Below are 23,542 nucleotides of genomic sequence, written 5' to 3'. Positions count from 1 at the left end.
TAGAAAAACTTCAAATTTGTTTTGACAGCAACTGAAAACTATTATCCATATACATCTTTATATTCACCTTCATTTAAATTAATTAAACTGCGTAGTCAGAGTATAAGAAAAATTGAAAAATGTTCTTCATCCAGAAAATGTAATTGATAAGTTTTATTCTCCCATTCTACAATTTTTAGGTTAGAAAGAAAAAGTTTTAAGTTAAAAAGAAGCGTCCTATAAAGAATTCTATAATAGAAACTGCAAATTTGCGGGACATATTTGCCGTTCAATAACTATTTTGCTACACTTTTCTACATGCCATATTAATAAAATATGCATATTTTTCAGTTATGCGTATATTATGTTAAATTTTTTGAATAATGCCTTTTTTGTCAGACTATCACGCTACTAATTGTTGAGATTTCGACAATGCAATTCAAATTAGGCGTGTAAAAAGTGAAAATAATTTGAAATCATAAACTGAACAATTCACAGTGGTCTACAACCATTTAAAAAAAATTAAAAAGAAAGAATATGTTACAACGCATGAGAAAACTGTTTTAATGTGTGGTGGTAGGATTGTTCGATTATTTCGAAGTAGAGCAATAAATGTAATTAACACAAGTCAGTGATTATGTTCTCGGGGCTCATGACAACCAGATGGCCCTAAAATTACTGTTACAAGGCAACTTATGCCAAACGATTTGGATTATTTGAACTTTTTGTGAAAATCTAAGGAAAATAATTTTTAAAGACATCTATCATTCAATTGAATAACGTTTTCGAAAATCAGGGATGCTTGATTTTAGTTTGCAATACGTCCAAAAAAGAGAGGGTCGTAGTGGAAGAGACAGCATCTAATTATCCCGAACTTTGTCTGGAAAGCTAAAAGCGTGGTGACGTTATTAGATCACTTATTGGAAATCATAGTGTTTGTTTGTTGTAATTCAAAAAGCCGTAATCTGTAGGTAGTTCTAAAGTACCTTAAAGTATGTTGTAACAATTTTACCTACCTTGGCGAAAAGCACATGCGTTGGACCGGGTATGAATAGATCCATTTTTTGTTAGAAAAGCCTAAACGGGGAGCTAATTAGTGACAATATACTGCTTTTTTTCAGATCCTTTGAAATCTTTTTTTAAATTTTAGCTTTAAACAAACAACATCGCCTATTACTCAACGATGCTTAGCACTTCTCTAAGAGGGGTTTTCCCTGACTTTTTGGGGCTTTATTCTCGACATTGAGGTTCCATACGTTTTAGGGCTAAATTATTTTTTTTCGTAGGGTAATTATGGCCAAATTTTCAGTTCATACCGTTTCTCTACTATTATTAGCTCCCTTTGGAAACCAGTTTGTGACAAGATCTCAACTTCTGTGCATCAAATATCTCGCTCAGAGAAAGTTTTACTGCGAGAAAAAACAGATAATAGTGCGGTTCAAACTATAGACAATATCAACGCTGAATAAATTGCTTGAATAAATTAGAGATAGCTCGTTAGGATCCGAGCGATCCCTAGAAAATGTGCAAATGTTATCTTGAAACTCTATCTAGAAGTTCAACGTTTTTGTAGATTGGTTCGCTTAAAGAACTATCGGTGTTTAAATTTCAGAAATACAAAAAAGTTTCAAAAATTCGACAAAAGAGCTTGTTTACTTGTCGTTTTGTTTATTATCGTCGTTTTGTTTATTATCGATAACACTAAAGAATAACAACAAAAAAACATAGATTCTCGAAAAAAACATAGATTCTCCTGTTTTGAATTGGAAAATGTTTTATGATAAAAAGGTTATCATTTTGCCGCACTTTTTTGGTGCTCCTTGAAAGCGTATTTGTTATCAGATCGTCTACTTCTTTCTCTTTTCGGCTATTTTTCAAAAGTTCAATGAAACACTTGAAATTTAAAAAGTGTTTTTCTTTTGAATTGAGGAAGTTAATTGATGCTTAATCTGCTTAATCACTATGAACAGAATGTCAGCTGTTATTATTTTCTTGGGTACAGATACATGCTAATTTATTTAAGTTATTCCATTTCCGATAAATAGAATGAGCCTCACATAAATTGTGTAGGTTTTTTTTGGTTTAATGTCGAATGATACATTTCTTTTACAAATAAAAGTGTTGAGTTTTGCTTTACTTTATTGCGGGTGGGGAAGGGTGGGGTGTGTGTGTGTGTGTGTGTGTGTGTGTGTGTGTGTGTGTGTGTGTGTGTGTGTGCGTGTGTGTGTGTGTGTGTGTGTGTGTGTGTGTGTGCGTGTGTGTGTGTGTGTGTGTGTGTGTGTGTGTGTGTGTGTGTGTGCGTGTGTGTGTGTGTGTGTGTGTGTGTGTGCGTGTGTGTGTGTGTGTGTGTGTGTGTGTGTGTGTGTGCGTGTGTGTGCGTGTGTGTGTGTGTGTGTGTGTGTGTGTGTGTGTGTGTGTGTGTGTGTGTGTGTGTGTGTGTGTGTGTGTGTGTGTGTGTGTGTGTGTGTGTGTGTGTGTGTGTGTGTGTGTGTGTGTGTGTGTGTGTGTGTGTGTGTGTGTGTGTGTGTGTGTGTGTGTGTGTGTGTGTGTGTGTGTGTGTGTGTGTGTGTGTGTGTGTGTGTGTGTGTGTGTGTGTGTGTGTGTGTGTGTGTGTGTGTGTGTGTGTGTGTGTGTGTGTGTGTGTGTGTGTGTGTGTGTGTGTGTGTGTGTGTGTGTGTGTGTGTGTGTGTGTGTGTGTGTGTGTGTGTGTGTGTGTGTGTGTGTGTGTGTGTGTGTGTGTGTGTGTGTGTGTGTGTGTGTGTGTGTGTGTGTGTGTGTGTGTGTGTGTGTGTGTGTGTGTGTGTGTGGGGGGGGGGGTTGTTGGGAAATGAGAAAGAGCAAATGTATGACGGCATGGAATTAGGGTAAGCAGATTACATGTTACTTAGCTAATCCCTTTGAGTTAGTTCACTTTTACCCCTGAGGTTAAACGTGACATGTAAAGAGCAAGTTGTATTTGTAATAAGAGCATAGTAGTAACATTAAGTCTATAAATCTATGGCGGTTGTCTTGTGTAATGAACAGTAAATAGTCTTTCTTCTCTTACATCCCATTTTCTTTTACCATTCCGATAGATACTACCATTTTTATTACCACAATGACTTTTTGTTTTAGACATATTTAATTCAATTTGTCTCGGACTGGTAAAAGCGCCGACTGTTGCGTGGATGAATTTTTAACTCATTTGAATAAATACCGTAGGCGCCCCCTGAAAAGATCACCATTTTTTCTGCTCTTAGAAGACAATTAGTAGACAATTATTCAGATTTCGGCAGCATTTTGGTTCGATCACGATAAATTTATATTGAAATATACAAGAATTTGACTGGAAAAAAAAATCTGATTTGAGAGACCTAATCAGCTTGAGATGAAAAACCAAATTTAGCGGTTTGACTTGAGACAAAAAAGCCAAATTTTGTCAAAAACAAATGTAAAATACAACCTAATTAACCAGAAAATTGATCCGCTATAATTTTCTCTTTCTATTAGTTTTCTGGGCCAAATAGTTTAAAAAGAGGTCTTGTTTATTAAAATGCCTTCTATTATCTGATAGGAGCCATTTTCATTTTGAAGTTTGGAATAAAAGACGTTGATCGATCTCTCCTGTCCTTACAGAGGCAGGATAAAATTAATGTGTCGTATTCGGACTTACAAAACATCAATTGCTGATGAAAATTAAAAGGGCAATTTGATTAATATTCGCTTGCTGTCATTTTCATTCTGGCCAATTTAGGGAAAAACCCCGCTGGGATGTCTGAGAGTCGGGCTGTCATCAGTCAAAAATATATGTGAAATTGATTTCTCAAGAATCCCTCCCCCATACCCCCTCTACTCGCTATCCTGTCTAATTGGGAGCTAACAAGACTACCCTGAAGAAATAATCTGTTTCCTTTAACGAAATGATATGCTTTTAAAATTGCACTCTAGGAAATCAACTTTCGGCTCAAATCTGATTAACCTGATTAAAATTCTAAAATAGATTCTGATTGAAAAGCTCCAAACAGATTGTTTTTCTATATTTATAGAGTCCTCTACTAACAGGTCATTTAGCAACCAATCATTTCAAGCCTTGTAGAATGGAGAAAAGATAATAGGAAACAAAAAAAATCATTTTGCAGCTCTCAAACTTAATTTTAAGAGCTCCACTCGATTGAAAAATTCGAATTTTCAAAACTGAAAACAATTGCGCTTCCCAAAAAAGATCGATTACTTGCGAAAATCTGGCATATTTTGCCAGAATTTTGCAAGACTATTCACAGGCTTTCAAGCATCATTTTTTTTCTGCCAAAACAATTCTTTTTCTTAAAGAAATCTTATCAGATCTTGAAGGTTCTTGAACTACCTTTTGCCAGAATGTTTCAAAATATAGCCGTGTTATTCTGCTCCCAGAAATTTTCAGGGTTGTCATTTTTTCTGCAGAGTCTTAGCCATGTTTGACAGGTCCATTTTACACCAAAGAATTGGCAAAATACTTCTCTTTACAGTTTCATAAAACTAAAATTAATGCCATCCTTAAAATATAATTCAGTGAAGAATTTTGCATGATCTGGGCGTTGCCAGCTTACGATACCTCAGAGGCCGTTTTATGTAATCGGTCATAAAGGAAGCGCATGTTTTTATAAGGAATTATAACCAAAACATGTTCAAGTGATTTCCGTTTTTCTATTTCATTAATTAAATCTGTTCTATTTTTGTATCTGTCGGGTTTTATAATCTCGAGTAGCACATAGAGATTAAAATTCAAATTGTCCTGGCTTCAAGTAGTTTGAGAGAAACATGATTTATATGCAACGGTAATGAGAACTAAATTAACGTCGAGTTTTTCCGTTGATAGATATCCGTTATATTAATCAAACTCAATTTAAGTTGAGCAACTCAGTTTTTTTGGTTCTTGTGCATGAAATTTTATTAATAAGTGTGTTAAATATATGCTCAAAACTCAAAGTAAAAAAGGATGATAGTGAAAAAAGCTCATCTATTGAAACTAGCTAGCATAGTCTAGCCAAAAGTAGTAAAAACAAGAGGCTCGTTAATGAGTGTTTGCACATAATGTTCCGAACCGCTCATCTACGTTTTGATTTAATTATCTACCAAATGAGGAAGAGATAGATATTCACGAATCATTCGACGAAAAACTAAGAGAAAACAATAATGCTGGATTAGAGGGCGGATGAGATTTGCAATTAATGAGAGTACTGGACAAGACAAATATAAAAATTAAATAACAGCAAACATTCAATAGGACCCAAACTCGATGTCTATATACATGAAATTGAACTGAACAAAAAACCCGTACTTCATTAGTTCTTCTTTAGATTTGATATGAGACCTGTCAATAATGAGACTTGGCAACGAGAAGAACAAAAAGGACAAAGTTCAAAAATATGTTTCTATTTTTGAAAACAACCAAATTCAAATTTATTTTAAAAAAATACTGAAAAACTCAGCTCATTACGAAGGTTCATTACCATAATTGAGCAATCGAGACCGGTCATTATCCATAAAATGTCAGACGGCTACAAAGAAAATGACAAAAGCCATTGATGGAGAACTTTTAATATCTCTATTTTCACTCTTTTCCTCCCCAGTTGGGCCAGTCCGTTTGTGTGATAATGTGGCAAAGAAACAAAAAAAAAACTGGATCTTCGTTCACTAGAAAAAAGATTGCGACCTGTTGTTACAGACAAAAAGCTTCAAAATTGACAGAATTAAAATACATCTGACAAAAATCAAAAATCCACTGGTTAATCGACTGGTTATTTTCAAAGAAAAACTTTCAAAATTTCAAACAAACCACAAATTTTCAAATTAGAAAAAAAAACAGACTAACTTGAAGATGTCCGAGAAGCCAGTTGTGCTTCTTATAAGGGAGATTGATTTTCAGACCACAAGAAACAACAAATACGGAGAGAACTCAAAATAATTCAAGTGTTTTGCTTGGGGCTCATTTAATTTTAACTATGTCGCTTTTGTAAGTAAAGGGTAATTCTGAAAAAAAACAACAAAAGGAACCACAAATAATGACCAGTACAGAAAACTCACGAAATTTTTTATGAAAACACATTTCTTAACTCTAAAGACATCTAGAGCATAACCTACTTCAGTTTGTAGCAACTGAAACTTGACAAGCCTTGTCAGTAATTAGACCAAAATCCTTGTTGAGGATAATGAGAACAAAAATTGTGAAGGAAAAAATGAATTCTTAAAAAAAACTATTGGAAAGACATTGAAACCACTGGTTATAAACTGAAGTCAGTTTGCAGATTTGATAAAAGACCCATAGAAGCTATTAGGTTTTTGGTTGACAAAAATATTCAGTACGACAACAAAAAAACAAAAAAAACAACAAAAACTCTAACAAAAATTTGCGAGAGAACTGTTTCGCAGTCGCTAAAACTATGACTATTTTTAGGAATCGTTAAAAGTGTTCATTTGCTCATTCTCTGAATGCCAATTAGAGCTGTGTTTAAGAAGATAAATTTAAAAGGGAACAAAAACAACCTCAATTATAGGGGGATATATAAAATTCACAAAATTTTTTATGAAAATTCGTAGTAGGAAGACCAATAAACCATTAATTGAAGGCTAAACCATTACAGAAAGTATTTTTTTCCTTCAACTGGAATACATTTCACACGGTAAAAATTGAGGTTACGATATATCAGGAGGCTGAAAATGGAAAAATCAGGAGACTGCAAAAAACGACAAATAAAGTCAAAACACAAGAATTCTATAAAAGTTTACGAACACAAATTGTCAACGCCTTAAAAGTTATGAGCTTTTCTCTGTAGAGATTATATGTAATCATTTTTCTTGATTTTTGGGTAAAATGATCTGTATTTAATTGGGTCATGATTTAAAATCAATCTCGTCAGTAATCAATTTAAGAAAACAAAAACACAAAATTATATTGAATAATACGGCGTCCCAATGTAATCTGAAAAATCAATGACTGTAAAAAACCAAGATGAATTCAAACGTAGCCCTGATTTTGTTGCGCGTCCAACAAAAACAATGTTTTCTCTATTTGTTTACAAAAAAGACGCATTAGAAAATGAAAAATTTAAATAAACCAAATAAATGATTCATTTTGTATTAATTGTTGAGTTACTTATATAAAAAACCGTTAGAATTTTAGTTCCAGAAGATTCCTATAAGGAGCAATTATACAACTGGCCTGCATTGGAGTTTACAGAGATTGTGACAGCTGATGTTGGGTCTCTACTTCCGGCATATTTTAACAACTTAAACAAGCGGTATACAGAAGCGCATTTGGAGCCAGTTTTGATTTGAAACCCAAAAAGACTGAAACCCAAAAAATCTGGCTAAAATTTTAACTAAAAACTTCAATAAAACAAAACGGCAATGCTTCTCTATCCTTAAAAATTAACACAATAATATTGTCATCAAAAACTTCATCATTTTTCAGCAAAATTGCTGAAATTTTGGTCAAAAGATACGAAAAATGTGAACTAAAACAAGTCTTTCAGTCTAGCGTTAAAAAAAATTTAAACTTCGATAACTCCCCGTAAAAAACGAAAATCAGAAGATTCGTTTTATTGTTCCGACCCTCCTGAGGGGGGAGGAACTATATACTCAAATGGGTTTTTTTTTGTTCCGTGAATTTTCGCCGATCGATATATTCATCGTAGAGAGTTGAGACTGGTATCATTAGAAAGCTCGTCCAGCGTAGAATATGGAACTAAAAAGATTTTTTAAATTTTCGTTTTCTACAGGGAGTTATCGAGGTTTAAACTTATGAGAAAAGTAGAGTGAATTCACGTTGTTTTTATTCACTTTTTCCGGAATTTTCGCCTAAATTTTCGTCAATTTTTCTAAAATTTAATAAAATTTTTGAGAATAGTGTCGTTGACTATATTTTTAAAGACAAACAAGCTTTGTTGATTGTTTTGATTTAATTTTTTGGAAAAAAATTCTGGATAAATAATACAAAATTCAGCCTTTTTCATCAAAAAACGGCACGAAATAAGCTACTTTAGTCCACTTTGATTAAATTTGCCTGCAGTACAGCCCCAAACAATACTCATACAATCCTTGTAGACTCAGAAGGGGCTATTCCTACTTCGGCGTCCGTTGAGGGTGCTCTGTAATTAAAACTTCGCCGTTTTTTGCTAACTTCACTCGTTGGTTTTCAGAAATGCAGAAATTATTTTTGAGTTTTCAACGAACAAATTATCTATATCTACAACATTCGAAAAATCAATTGTTCCTAACGGACAATAATCATTAGCAGGGCTAGTTTTGGGCCAATCTTGGACTGTTACTATCCAAAAAGAAGTCGGATTGCAATCAGTCGGTCTTTTTTTTTAAAAAAGACGTTTTTTTAAATAAAAAGGAACACAACATATCAAATCAAAGCGCAGGAGTAGTAGGTCTATTTGGCTTTCTAAGGAGCTCCAAGGTAATGCATTTAAATTTTTTCTTGAATGTTTGTGGTCATTTCGACCTTTAAAAATAATTGATTTTCAAATAAATAATGGCTTAATTAACTTCTCCTCTATTCTTTTTCTTAATTTGTTCAACTTCTAGCTTAGTGTCAGCAAAGAAAGAATACTTCTTCATTCTACTGATTTGAAGTTTAGTCTCGGTTGTGGTTCTAAGCCTGAAGTTTTCTTTTCTGCCTTTGATACTACTAGATTTCAGTTTTTTTGTTTTAAGATATTTGCCAGTTTTTCACGTTTTCTAGTTTTGTCACCTTATCACATTATTGACAGTTCTCATATCACATTATAAGCGCTCAAAATATATCATAATTGCACTTACTAAAATCCTGAACAACATAGATTACCGTTTTGACAGCACCGACACCTCTTTCTTGAAGAATTTAATTGAAATTTTGTCTTTAACCGTCATTTTTACTTTGTCGTTGGGGTCCTATGAAATTTTCTGTAAATGGATAGGTTTCATCGGTTTTTCATGGACAAATTGATGAGCAGATCTTCTGATGTTAGTACGTAGCTGATGGCTTCAATGACTTTGAAAAAATTGTTTAACAAAACTAAAAAAAAAACTTTTTAACTTAGCAATTTTGTTCTTTTTAAATTTCTATTTGTTACCTGATCTTGTTGGTTAAATACAGGTCAATTATGACATTATGGGTGACAAAGGAAGGTGTCAAAGGGGATTGATGTCCCAAAATCTATTTTTTTCGTATTCGTTATGACCTTACTGGCTTCGATACCGGTTTTTCACAAAAAAGTTAAATTAATTGTGTTTATGTCATACTTGACGTTGTTTTTGTACACGCACGAAAAAATCTGGATATTTGCAGGTCTCATGGCTTCCTGTGGATGAATAACTGACCCTATTTAAATAGTTCTTTTAGTAATTAATGTCTTTCATGACTTTGGATGTAATTTTGCTTCGAAAAAAAAATCAAAACTATTACATACTTTTACGTTTCGCTTTTTTGTCAAATTGTTACCTAGTCTTACTAATGAATGGCCATATACTACTTTGTCGCTGTTTGAAAAGGGCACAATCGATAAATTTTTGAGGGCCAAAATATGGCTTGACGGTTTGGACAGCGTTTTCTGTTAAGCTTCAATTGAATTTTTGTTTGTTGTTCTTTTTAGCCGCTGAAAAAAATAAATGAGGACAGTTCCTAAAGCCCTTCTATAGTAGAATTGGTAATCGTAAACCTTTGGGATATTTTGTTTGGTTTCTAATGTTTTTTATTAATTTGACTTTAATTGTTTAAAAAAAAGCGAATTTTTTACCTTTTTTGTTTTTGTTCTTTTTTGTCTAATTGTTACCAAAACTTTTTATAAACTGGTCCCATATTTTTTCTGGTGATTTATAAGTTATTTTGTTTAGTTTTTGTTTTGTCTGATGGTATGTTAACATTTTAATTAAATTTCTTTTTTTCAAAACGGACATAAATTTTTTGATGTAATTAATGTTTGTTGTTGATTGATTTTGCTGTTCAACTTGACTCGCTTTCTTAATATTGGCATATCACAGCAATCAATTGCATCAATTTTTGCTCCTCTGAGTTGTTTGCTTTGGAGGCTATCTTATCGTTCATACACAATTTTTTTTTGAAAAATACTTGTGCTTTTTTGAGTTTTTTGGGATTCCCAAAAAAATAATTTTTGTGTTTATCTGTTCCTCATTTGGTAGACAATTATGCCAAAATTGTGATTAGGCGGGGTCGGGACCTTATGTGCCATCGCACATTTCCGAGCCGCCTTGTTTCCATATTATACGCTGAACAGGCCTTTAATGATACCAGTCTCAGTTCTCTACAATAAATATATCGATCAACCAAAATTGACAGAACAAAAAAAACCATTTGAGTATATAGTTCCCTCGTCCGCACTAAAGTGAGGTCGGAACATTTTTGACTGTTTCGACGCAGTATTTGTAGGAGACTGAATGATAAATGTATGGACATTTCTTTAACATTACGGTTGGGACTAGAAACCTGTACCTATGCTTTATATAACCACCAATTATCGTTTTTTTATACAATGGGAATATCAACCACCAAAATTGACTAAACAAAAAACCCATTTGAGTATGTAGTTCCTTCCCCACAAGTAGATAAGAACAATAAAATCACGACTAATGCAATAATTCTATATAGGCACAAAAACAAATATCTAATCAAGGCGTATGAAACAAAGTGAAGAATGATAAAAAACTTACAAAACTAAGTCGAAAACAATGAAAAATCTTCTGTTGATGACGGTTGGTTTTGTGTGCAGTAACAAAAATCTCATTAAACTAAGATGCAGTAACTTAAATTAGAACCCTCATTCAAAAACAATTTTTGTCAAAAATCTATAACGCTGTGTGTATAATAACGATTTTGTTAGATCACAGATATGACAAAAATTATATTAGACAAATGAAATGAACTTTGATATACCGAGTTATTAGAGGACTGAAAAACAAATAATTATGAGTGTCAAAAGCGCTAGTTTAACTATATGCTATGATTTATTTCTGGAAAACCTAAGGAAAAAAAGCTGAGAAGCAAAAATGAGCACGAATTACCAAAAAAAATCTAGAATTGCCGAAAAATCGCAAAAATTACGTTTCCATGAATTTACACCCAAAATTTACTGTTTGTGAGGCATATGAAATTAAAAGTTTGAGATACTTAAAAATTCTTAATCTACGTATGCTTGCTTTGCTGTCTGAAATAAATCTCTGTAATTAAAATAGTGATGGATTCAATTTCAAGTGTCATTTGAGCTGTTCAAGACTTTTTAGCAACGGTTTTTTAATTTGAGCAATAGATCAATTAGTTTCAGTTGCGCTTAAGCGTTAAAATTATATCTTCAAACACTGTTTCATTACGTCAAAAAATTTCTGGAAGTACTTTGTTCGTGTTTCAGCATATATTACCTCACAAATGTTAAAAAAATGCAAACTAATGGTATTCAATAGCGAACAAAGCGGACATATGAGTTCTAAAGATAGTGATTTTGCTCAGCTAAATAAATGTTTTTTTTTCTGATAGACTACGTAAAAATGGAAATGATTTGGCAAAATTAACAAACTGGGATAAAATGTTCAGACAAACCTCTGTTATGACAGAAGAGTCCAACATGTGATATTAAATTTGAAATTCTAACGGCAAACGATTACAACGAAGGCAATAAAAAGCCTAAATTATAACCCCAGAAAAAAGAAGAGATTCCTGAGAAAATGTCCAAGGAATATCTGACCCTTGCAGTTCTTGCGAATCGAGTATTTTAATAGCTGAGAATATTTGTTATCGATGTCCTCATTTTGAAAAAATTAAATCAAATTGAAATCTTTGAACAAGAAAAAGTCAAATATACGGAAAAATACTCAAAAGATATGAAACTGGATTTCTACATATTGAAAAAACACATTTATGCATAATTTATATAAATATTGGTAACTATTCCCCTCTTAGACATCGGAATGTTACAAGAAGATGTCAAAAGGTTAATTCGGTTTTGCGGCATTCAATTTCCAACGGTGTAATTACTTTGAGAAAACAAAATGAAAGAAGAAAGAGCTAAATCAATTCTTATTGGTTACGAGATTTTTGTTCGGATGGTTCACTTAATGACGTCTAAGCCAAAAGCAATTTGAAATGAAGAAATGGTTGAGAGTCACAAACCACAGAGATCTGAGGACTGTAATTCAGAAAATTTTAAAGTTATGTTTCAAAAATATGTTGTTTTTTAAAAGTGATTTAAATGGTCTGCTGTTTATTTACATTATTGGATAATGACATTGCATACTTTTCGAAACACTAACAATTTGACAGCTTTAGAAGCCCTTTACATCTATAGGTTAATTGAAACAAAAACATTTTCAAGCATTGTAACTCAGTTTTTCTATCAGGCATTATTTAAGGCACTGTACTTTATTCGAGTTTATTCGAGCACTGTAGTGAAATTTCTAATGCAAATAGAAAAAATTATCTAATAAGTTCAATATTGAACTAGGAAGAGAGAAAAACTAACTCTGTTGCATATCTCTATAGCATGCTTGAACTTTGTCAACACCGAATAAAATTTATATTTAACAATTTCAAAATTTTTAAAATTTGAGTAGCATGCTTTACGCAAAAACTCGGAAATCAAAATTTGTTCAATTTCTCTAATTGTAGATCGTTGCATAAACTCAATCTGTTTCATTAACACAAAAAATATACAGAAATAAACTAAGAAATTACAATCTAAAAATGTGAACTACATAGACAATAATACCACTGAAAGCAAACGTTCAGATCTTAAAACTACATCTAAAAACTAACGATCAAAATAGAGAAATAAAACTGTTCATCCCTGTTGAAATATTGCGAGATGTTATTGTTCAATAAACTGAGTACATTATAATCTACTAAAAAGAAACGAAGGCAAAAACTTTGAGGCGTTGCATCAGCATATATGAATGCTGTGTCAGAACTCTGAACTAAATCTTTTTTGATATGCACTTTTTTAACGAAAAATTGTAACTATCATACTTTTGCGGATAACAGCTGACATACTTACGTCTGTTGACAAAACCATGGACCATTTTATATCACAGAGAATTCAAAAGCAATCATTAAGAAATCAAGCGGTTGCATCGGTGAACCTAAATTAAAGAATTTGAACAGGACATAAGATTGCATTCCCTGCCCTTAAAAAAGTGGAATTCTTTTTTTCTTTTTAACAAAATGAAAATTTGTGTTGACATTAACACAAAAACTGATACTTATGAGAAAATCGAAGCACTTTGCAAAAAGACTCAAAATAGAAAATGAAATTTTGAGTCGAATGTCACGTGGAATGCCAAAAGAAATATTAGCAAAAGCGTTGGAATTTCCAGCAAAAAGAATAAAGCGCAGCTTTTGTACGTCTCCCACAAACAAATTTTCAATCAAGAACGAATACCAAACAACCCTATCATATAAAAAACCTGATTGTAACAGCTTTAGAATCTTTAAGATCGTGTATTGGAACAGACAAACTTTTCATTTATCTATATAAAGGACTCAGAACATAAACAAAAAATGACCCACACAACCCATAAGAGATTAAAGAGTTGGCTTTTGCATAAAATCATAAAATTTTCAGCTGAGTTCAAATCAATACAAACTACTATCTAACGGCTGCTTTCCTATCAAGGAAAAAGAAAAATTGATGCCGCCCAGATTGTTATTAGCGCTTTACTAGTTCTCCGGATACCAACTTGTGCAATTGGCTTTTTTTTGAAATATTATACTGTGAATTACGGCTGCATTGAACTTTGTTTCACTAGTTCAATTGAATAATCGTTCAGCTTTGATGATATATAAATTCGTTTACTTGCCCTACTCAATTAAATCCAATCAACTAATCAGACAATTTTTCTGGAATCTAGTTAAAAATTGAGACAATAATTCAAATTGGGGCACTTCAAAACCGAAAGGTTGTACCCCTAAAGGTTGTCCACTGTTTGTGTTCATGAACAAATCTAAGAGGGACCATTCTGTCTAAGAGCAGAACACAATTCACAGAGACAGGAGAGTAACAATCTAATATAATATAAAGCGTCCTTCCTTTTTTTACATTTAGGAACGAAATAGGGCGGAATGTAGTGAATCAATCTTTCGTTGCATGCGTCTCAAAGTTTGTTCCTTCAATGAATAAAAACGTTTGAGGAAATTAGTAACGCTCGGGAGCTTCACCACTGGTGTTTTGTAAACACCATCGTTTGATGGAATTGGCAATGACTGAATTACACTGTCAGACTCTTCGGGGTCTTTGTAACTCGAAACAGTTTATAATAGCCGGGTTGGTGCCTGTCTTCGACCGAACAAATAAAATAGCCTTTTTCAAGCTCTTCGTTTGCCGTGGGTTTCTTTGTTGACCATTCGTAAAAGTTGTCAAATACAATTTCCGAAATGTGCCCCAAATGAGCATTCCATAAGCTTAACTTTGTCGAAATAGCAGTCGATGGTTAAAAAATCGCAAAATTGCTCCACACATGGTAGAAGGGGTAGTAAGAAAACATTTTGCTGCCAAGAGAGAAGTGACTGGGAGTCAATGCTTCCAAGTCATTGAGATCTGAACTGAATGCTGTCAACTGTTTTGCGTTCAATGTTTATTTAACAACACACATCGTTGTCGACAGAACAATTTCCCTGATTACTCCTTTCCCCAACGCAAAACGTTTCCAGAATTCTACAAAGTGAGGGGCCGCGGGAGGGTTGAACATACATCTAACTTCTTTTTGAAATAGAGGTGTTTGAATTCCTCCTTTGTTCCATGCTACATTGTATTCTTCAAATTCTGTTTTAGTTCCAAAAAATTTTGTCCCGTTGTCGCTGAATATCGTGGTTGGCTTGACTTTTTGCCCAAAAATTGCATATTTGCAATGAGACAACTATCTGTGTCTAACGTATATATTATTTCTAACTGCACTGCTTTCACAGTTAGGAACGTAAACAGACAATACCATGGCTTTTCGTTCCTTCGCTCAATCTGATCAACGAATGGACCAAAGTGATCTACTCCAAACTCAGTATAGGCTGCCGGAGTTTCAAATCATTATTCTGGCTGATCTACCGTAACTGGCGTAATAGCTTGAACTCTGCCTTCTCTGCAGGTAAAAAATTTGTTTTTAAATGAACGCAGAGGATTTTGTAAGCCTATCATCCAGATCCTTGGCTGAACAACGTTCCTAAAATGCTCAGTTCCTCCATAATGGTTATTCGTGTGCTCGTTTTGCAAGAGGAATTCAACCGCACAATGTTTCCATTGTAGCAATGTTGGATGATTTGCGTTGAAGTCCAATTGAAATTAGTATATTCTACTTTTGGCGCGAAAATGGCTTCCCCATCAAGGCAAGCTAAGAATTGTGTAGGACTTTAAAGGTTTTTGGAATTTCCTTGTCAACTTCGAGGGACTTCACCTCTTCTCCAAACTGTTTTTGCTGTACTTATTGGAGTATAATTGCTTTCGCTTTCTCTCTTTCTTCCAGGCTTAGTAGTGTTGTTGCTGGCTTGCTTTTGCTAAAAGCTCGTTGCACAAATGCTATTGTTTTTACTAGTTTGTTAAAATTACTGAAAGGTTCCCAATAAAAACAGATTTTTTCAGCCTTTAACATGAAAAATGATGAGGGTATATTCTCTTCATCTGAGGCAAACAATATGTTCACTTGCTCTGGCCATTCCTTCTGCAGTTGCTTTAACTAGGCGGCACAGTGAGCCACTCATTCCTCTTGAGTTCGACAATGTTGATTAATCTAGTGCCAATAAGCACTAGGTTGGTGATACCGCTCACATACTTCCACTATCAAAAATTATTTGTATCTTTTATATCAGCCACTTGATTGTGCACAAACACTTGCTGTTTACGATGGGAGCTATATATCCACTGCAGTACTGTCGTTGAATCTGACCAAGAACTACATATATGTATGCTCATTTTGTGTTTCTTGATTATCTGTTATTTCAGCTTCACTGCCTTGAGTGCTGCTTGCAATTCCAGTCGCAGTATTGAATTTTCCTTGTCGCGGTATTGAATTTTCCGGTGTCACTCCGCATCTTGCTATTAAAAATGCTAAATCGGCTGCTTTTTCCTTCGGATGGGAACGCAGATAGGCTACTATACACATCGTGTCTTCAGATGCGTCAAAAAACATACGAAGTTCAGATTCGTCTTTCGCTGCATTGAAGTACTTTTTATCGAGGCTTGTTTCAGCTACAATTGACAGCTGCTTGTTTCACTTCAGGAACTCTGGTGTTTCACCAGGTTTTTTCTTCGTTGCCCCATTGATGACAATTTTTAATCCTGATTTTTTGGAGAAGTCTTCTCATATGAACACTGAACGGGGTAAACAAACCGATTGGGTCAAAGACCGAAGATACTAGTGAAAGAATCTTCCTCTGAGTTATGGGTGCTTCTTCAACATTCTCATTGGCAATTCTGCACACTTGAAGACTATCGTCGTTAACAGCCCATTGTAGTTCAAGCTCTGAAGATGCCTCGAAGTGAGGTTCGATCTCAGCTTTCTTCGTGAAGCTTATTGACTTCAAGTCTTCTGGGACTGTTTCAGAAATTTGTTCGCTGTTGGTTATCCACTTTTCCAGTTCAAAGCAAAGCTACGAAAGAAGATCTTGCAACTGAAGATGTCGATTGCTTCTCCAGAGGTTCCTACTGACTTAATGAAGTCGTCCCTGTAGAAGTTGATTTGTATTGCTTTTGCTGCCATTGGATATAATTCTTCCTTGTCGATTCCCAATCGTTTGATAGCATAGCTTGCACAATTTGGAAAATTCTGTCTCCTAATACGTGAGACTGAAATTCTTGTATTCGATCTAGGTTCAATAGTTCTCGGGTGCCATAGAAACCACAAGCATAATCTATCCTTCTCGGGAAATTGCACTTGCCGCAACACCGATTCGATATCTGCTCTCAGGGCTATTGGTCTTTCACAAAATCTGAAAAGCGTTCCAATCAACCCATGCAGTAGAGCAGGTCCCTCTAAAAGCTTGTCAATTAGGCATACTGCTTTGTAATTTGATGCAGAATTGCAAATAAACTTGCCAGACTTGTCGGGTTTAGCACTCGATAGTGTGGCATATACCACTCTTTCTCCAACGTGCACTTCTCTTTGGACGCGACCAGTATCATTACGAATCCCTTTTCTACGACAGTATCTAATGACTTTTGATACAAAGTTTTCAAGTTCAAATCCCCATGGAACTTTCACTTCAATGAGTAAAGCTGACCCAATGCTGAGTTGAGCTGTAGCTGCTCGAGAAGATTTACTGTGGTTCACTCCACAGTGTTACCACTTCATTCCACTTGTAAACTTCGTCGTACTCTCTATCATTTTTTGTGCCTGCGGTTTGTTTTTTCAATGACTGACGACGTTGATTTTGGAAGCATATGTTTCTCTGTCCCACCATTTTCAGATATTCTCGACAGATTTGACATCTTCAGTGAAGGTGAAAAGACAAACTTTTCGGTTTCTCTTGACCGCCACGGGTCAGTGACTACCCATCCTAATTCTGTTAGACCGACGAGAAGTTCCTTTTGTGGTCCTATGTTGTCATCCAATTGCCTCTGTAGCCTGTAGTCATCTTGGCCTAAAATTTGGCCAAATTTCATCAGTTTCAAGGTTTCGTTTTGGAGGACAATTAAGCGGTTGAGGCTTTGCCGCAGTTTAATTTAGCCCTAGTTTGTGGTTCTCAATGAAATTGACAGTTGTATAAGCGTTTCGATTGAATGGGATTTCGAATGCGGTCCTCTTAATTTGATGGACAATTTTTCTTTCCTAAAATCATTTGTTCCGTGTATGCCAGATTTGTTAAGCGCAACATCGGCAGCTTCGGCTTGCAAATTCTCTTTAACACTTTTCTCGATGATAGATACCGTTGACTCACTAACGATGAAGACGTGTTTTTAATCTGTTGCTATCAGTCTGAATCGAGGCTGGAACTATCTGAAGAAAACTCGTAACTTCGTTAATTTCATTGACTGTTGTTCCGCTTAAGTTGACTGCATGATTGCCGTCGTCTATTTTGATTTCTGAGTGTAGCAATTGGTTGTGTTTTTCGGAAAATTCCATTTATACCACATGCGTTGAATTTACATTCTTTGATTGGAAGCCCTTTTCCCAGACATCGGTAACATAATCGTTGCTTCATCGCAGCTGCATAATGATCATTCACGTTCAAGTTTTTGAATAAAAGACCGTACAAATTTTATGTGTATCATCAACTAATGGGAAGTGATTATGATTTTGGCTTCGCGCCCCTCGTTTGAACTCTCACTAAAGTTTGATCACTAAGAGAATTGCCTACATTTGTTCTCGTTTTGTCGATTAAACTCCTTATGTTCCCGTGGCGGCTGTGACATGCATTCGTAAAAAAAACAGTATTGTGACAAAATTTTTTTAGGAGACGGAAATCTGGTTGGTCTCTTTGGTTTCACCTACATAGAACCCTCATTACTCTTTCAGTTTTTGTTGCAACTTTTCAATCGTAGTATGCAGTGCTGCACTATATCGCAAGCCACCCTCACATTTGTAGTGCTTCAAAAAACGGACTGCATTACTGATGGTTGGGGAATAACCGAATAAAAATTTTGAATCATGAATTTGGATGGGGTGTTGAGTTCACAATGTATTGAGCTGAGCCTATAAAATTAGATAAAATTGGCCAAGTCGCACCATAAAGCTCTCCGGAGTTACCCATATTTGCTAAAGCCGCTCTTGCTTTACCATTTAACAATATTTTCAAGTAGCTCATTTTCTCTGTGTTAGGTATAGATCGGTTATGAACTGTTGTTACAAACACTTTCGACATTTCCTGCCATTCGAATGGTTTTCCGTCGGAAAAATTGAATTTCAGTTTTGGTAGTTTAATTCTAGTGCTCGGTACATCACTTTAAACCGGTCTAGTAAACGGTTAATTTTTAATTTAAAAAAGATTACCGCCTGATTCTGGATTTAAGTAAGCTTTCTTGATCAAAACGAACTCGATAAGAGTTGTCATGTCTGTTTTTCGCATTACCAAAACTACGATTTCAAAGTTGCAAACTTGTACTGTTAAAGTGGAAAGGAGACAAAACGCTCCACCATCATCAGATCCGGAATCTCTAGCACCAAGTGCTTCCTTTGCGAACTAGAGTTTGAGCAAACCTACTTCTTCTAAACGATTCGGTTCTACCTCAAGCTCTTTTCGCTTCAATTAATATTCAATTGTTTTTAAAAGCATCTTTTATTTGCACTCCTTTTAATGAGCTGCAAGCTTCTCTGCCTTCTTTGATCTTTGATCGGAGTACGTTTTTGACTCATTGTCCTGATGTGCCTTTTGTTGACTGTTAACTGTGCTTGGGGAAGTTTCTCCAATAGATCTTGAAACTTTATCATGTGGCTTTGCAGCCTTCTTTTGTAGAGATGTCTGATTTTGGCGACCCGCCATGTTAGCCCGACCCTGGATATATGTCAACCAATTAACTTCTAATTTGATATAAAAATCTCGTTGTCAGATTTTCGTGTTGTCTGTATAAATTAAAAATGTCAGAGATATCTCCCCCCTGTCAACCAGCTTCTCTGAGCTAATATCAAAACACTATATTTGTTGACTTACTATTTCAAATTTGCTAGGCCGATCTTTATTCTTGATCAGTCCGTAGCCTTCTTTTGTCTGCAGCCCAATTTGCTCTATGCAGCGCTTGATTCATCTTTCTAGGTTGCTGTGACTACGTGACCGTGTCATTATTCCTTGACCTTGACGCCATAGCTTGACTATTTTCTGTCCTGTGATTTTTTTTAGCAGAGTTCGCACTTCAACGTAGCTTTTTTGCAGCTCGTTGACTTTTTGCTTGGTTCAAGGTTAGATAGCAGCTTGTATTCCACTCTCCCTATTGGCGGACTAAATGTAACGGCTGCTTTCGTGGCAATGAAAAGAAAAGTTTTACACCGCCCAGTTCGCTATTGACGGTTTACGGGCTGTCGGGGTATCAAGTTTTGTCTTTCGCTTTTGCAACTTTACATCCGCTATACTGTAGATTGCGGTTGCTTTAAATGCTGCATTATCAGTCCAAACAACTGATCGTTCAGCTTTGCTGAAATAAAACTTTGTTTTCTGGAATTAACCAATTAATTCCAATCAAATAGTCATTTAAATTTTCTGAGTTTTTGTTTATAACTCAGACAAAAATTCAAACTGGTGCAATTCAAAACTGGATAATTGCACTCTATAGGTTCTTCACTGTTATGGTTTATAAACAAATCTAAGAGGGACCTTTCAGTTTCAGAATAAAACACAATTCACGGATCTATTCTGTTTGCCCCCTTATTTTTATGACCCTCAGTTACAAATTATATGTTGTTATATAGCATGTTACTATGTAAAAAAAGCACTTGTGCCAAGGGGTCATAAAAATTATGCTCACTAAGCTTAAGCTCGCGGGCCCAAACAAATTAGATCACAATTCACAGAGGAAAATTCGTCTTTTGCCTCGAGCGGACTCGAATTTTTGGTTACAACAGAACTCCTTCGTTATTCACTGGTGACAAAACTATAACGTCGACGTAGCATCTGATTTTTTTGTTTGGAAAAATCATATCTTTGAACTGTATATCTATCTTTCACCGTCTATCACTTTCAATGAACTAGATATTAATTGTTCGTCTGGTCAACGAAAACTAGTTTTTCGTCACCCTATTGATTAGATATCAAGGGTTCTTTGATTTTTCCCTCAAATCACTCAAACTGCTTAACTGAGATTGCGACAATCTTCAATTTATGTCAATTGAACATTCAAACTTAAAATTTCTGCTCCTCTCTTGTGGTTTCACTTCAATCTGTAGTCTGTTTTTTTTGTTGTTTGGTTAAACCCAAATATGTCGACGTAACTCCAAACTTCACATTTCCATGCACAATTGACGTCAAGAGTTGGTGGTTAATCATGTAGATTATCCATATAACTTTCCAAATACACATCAGGATTTCGGTTTGGAATTGACGTAATAATCTGAGTTAAGATAAAGCGTGCTCCGTGTTATTATATTTAGAAACGAAAATTGTCAACAGATATTGACTCAATTTTGCGTTGCATTAGTATTTAATTATATTTTTTTAAATAAAATAGAGGTTTAAGGAAATAAGTAAAGCTTGACCTTCACAAACTACGAGGGTAATGAGCGAGCAACACTTGAACAATGTGGTGACCAATGACACTACCTGTTTTTTTGTCATAAACGACGTTGACCATGACTCCGCTGATTTTTGAAAATTGTATTAAAACCTTATTTAACTGAAAAACTTTTTTATTTTTTTTACTGAAGTTTAATATTTCAATCTTTCTTATTATTACAAGGCCTTGTTAATGTAACAAGAGGAAAGGCAAGCAAAAAATTTATATCCGTTTCTACCACAGTTTTTACTTTGTAGAAGATCCATGCTGAAGGTCTATGATCTCGTTTTAACTTGTCAACGGGCTTTTTGAATGAAATGATAAGAAATTAAAGGACCATATGCTATAAATTTTCACAGTACAAGATTTGAACTCAAAATTCTTTTTTTCGGAGAAATTTCTTGGTTGAATTTTTTACAGAAAATTTTTGTCGTGTAGGATCTTCGAAGCTTTTATTTGTATGATATACAAACTGTCTTCTGAATTCTTTGTGAGGAGATCTTATAGCACATTTTTGTAGGCAATTTGTGAGATTTTACATATTAAAAAGCCCATGGGTGTAAAAATATGGGGGGTGGAGGGACGACAGTTTATGAAACAATCAGAACTTACCCAGATCGAAAATGGTGCCGTAGTTGATAATGATCTCTGTATGCAGGACGTAGATGTATGTCAACAACGCAATTATGATCAAAGTCCACGCCAGCGACAGCAAAATAAACAAGTACGGTTTCATTGCGAAAACTTTTGCCTCGTACGTCAAAGGATGGCAAATATAACTGAACCTATCGGCTGCTACGATTACCATACTCAACATACTGTGAAGAACTGAGAAATTGTACACGACAAAACTCAATTTATTTGTTATCTGATTAGTCTTGCTGAAATACGACACACGAAGGTAGTATGTCGCCCCGACGAACCCGAGAAGGAAGTCGGCCAGCGCCATATTGCAGAGGTAGTAAGCCGAGGCTTTTTTCAGGTAGTTGAACCGTAGAACGGAGAGGATAATAAGCAGGTTGCCGACCATCGCAAAAACTCCGACCGAAGCCCGGGCAATTTGGTAAGCCAGTTCGATCTTTTCGTTTGGGTTAATCCGTATCCAAAGCATGCAATCGTCGGATTCGTTTATCATTTTTTGTTCGATTTCCGAAGATTTTGAAGAATCTCCGAGTTTGGTAGCGGACGAAGAATTGTTCGTGCTGTTCGCATTTGGGCTCAGAATGTTTGATGTTTTGAAGGTATCATCAGACGTCACCAGTGAACGCTCGATTCTGATTGGATGAAAATGCGCCCAGTTTTGCGCACCTTGAACTTGCTTCAAAATGGCGCTGATTAATAAAATTTGCAGCCCAATTTGAACAAAAAGAGAAGGGCGTTTCATTACGGTGATGATTGCAATTAAATTGAGGACTCTCTGTTGTTTTAGCGCAAACCGTTTTTGCCCGAATTTAGATGATTTTTAATTATTTCTAGCCAAGCGATAGAGTTGTCACGCAGGGTTGTTGCAAATAAGCTGAAATGAAGAGCTGAAACAAAAAGGACAGCGTGAAAAAAGCTATATATTGCTCTCGAAATTAGGAAGCTATCAACGTATAAACAGGAAATGACTGACAAATTGCGTGTGTATATTTACCATTCGTTTTAATCAGATGATATCATTAGTGTATATTGAAGGGATTCCATGGAAAAATGGCTTTTCCCCGCTCGAGGGCGGAAATATTTTAGCTAAGTGACATAGTTAAGTTATAATTTAGAAAGAGCGTCAATCAGTAGACGAAAACAAATCGAAACTGCTCTTTTCATCGTATAAGTTAGAAACAAGACCATTTTGAGTTGTATATGAGCCTCCTCCATTTAGTGTGACGTAAATGGGTATTAAGAGTTTAATATCAAGTGTTTTTGTACAATTAGAAACCTTAAAAGTTTTTTTCATAGTTAAAAGCACTCTTATTTATTCTACTGCCTCATTATTTAAAAAATTACCTAGTCTTCTTGAAATTTGCCTGAAGTTTTCGTTCAATTCAGAGTGTGATTCTATGATCAAAATCGTTTTTTGCTTTATACTGGTAAAATGAACTGCAAAAACTTTTTGACGTCCGCACCGAAAAGTAATCTGTAAATGTAGGACGGCAATGAAAAATCACGATTATTTTTGAAAAAGTCCAATAGAAATACACCCAGTCTATTACGGACGGTTGTCTCATGGAAAAAGTACAATCTTGCAAGAGCTCTTCGAGGGATCTTGTGAAAGAAAGCATAATCTTGAAATTCTTTCTTTCAAAATCTTGCAATGTAACCGTTTAATTTTTGCAAGACTCTTACAAGATAAACGTCCTAATCTTGTTAGGGTCTTGCAAGATAACAGTCTAAATACGGTTGAATTCTACGAAATCCTGATGGATAGTTTGCAAACTTTATAAATTTTATAT

The 23,542-nt window shown here is 35.0% G+C and overlaps 1 protein-coding gene across 5 annotated transcripts in view; it reads right to left on the bottom strand.

The window, feature by feature from the left end:
* LOC142336015 (trace amine-associated receptor 8c-like) overlaps positions 1 to 23,542 on the bottom strand; it is a 53,867-nt gene that overhangs the window by 3,099 nt on the left and 27,226 nt on the right. For all 5 annotated transcript variants that reach the window (XM_075384478.1, XM_075384481.1, XM_075384479.1 and 2 more), the window contains exon 2: positions 21,723 to 22,639. In XM_075384478.1, the coding sequence (XP_075240593.1) occupies positions 21,723 to 22,494 (772 nt within the window). In that variant the 5' untranslated portion in view covers positions 22,495 to 22,639. The remainder of the gene's footprint in view (positions 1 to 21,722; positions 22,640 to 23,542) is intronic.

Source organism: Convolutriloba macropyga, chromosome 3 (assembly GCF_964194025.1).
Source record: "Convolutriloba macropyga chromosome 3, txConMacr16.3, whole genome shotgun sequence".
NCBI classification, from domain to species: Eukaryota; Metazoa; Xenacoelomorpha; order Acoela; family Convolutidae; genus Convolutriloba; species Convolutriloba macropyga.
The sequence above is the reverse complement of the archived record's forward strand: the minus strand, read 5'-3'. Positions and strand labels throughout refer to the sequence as shown.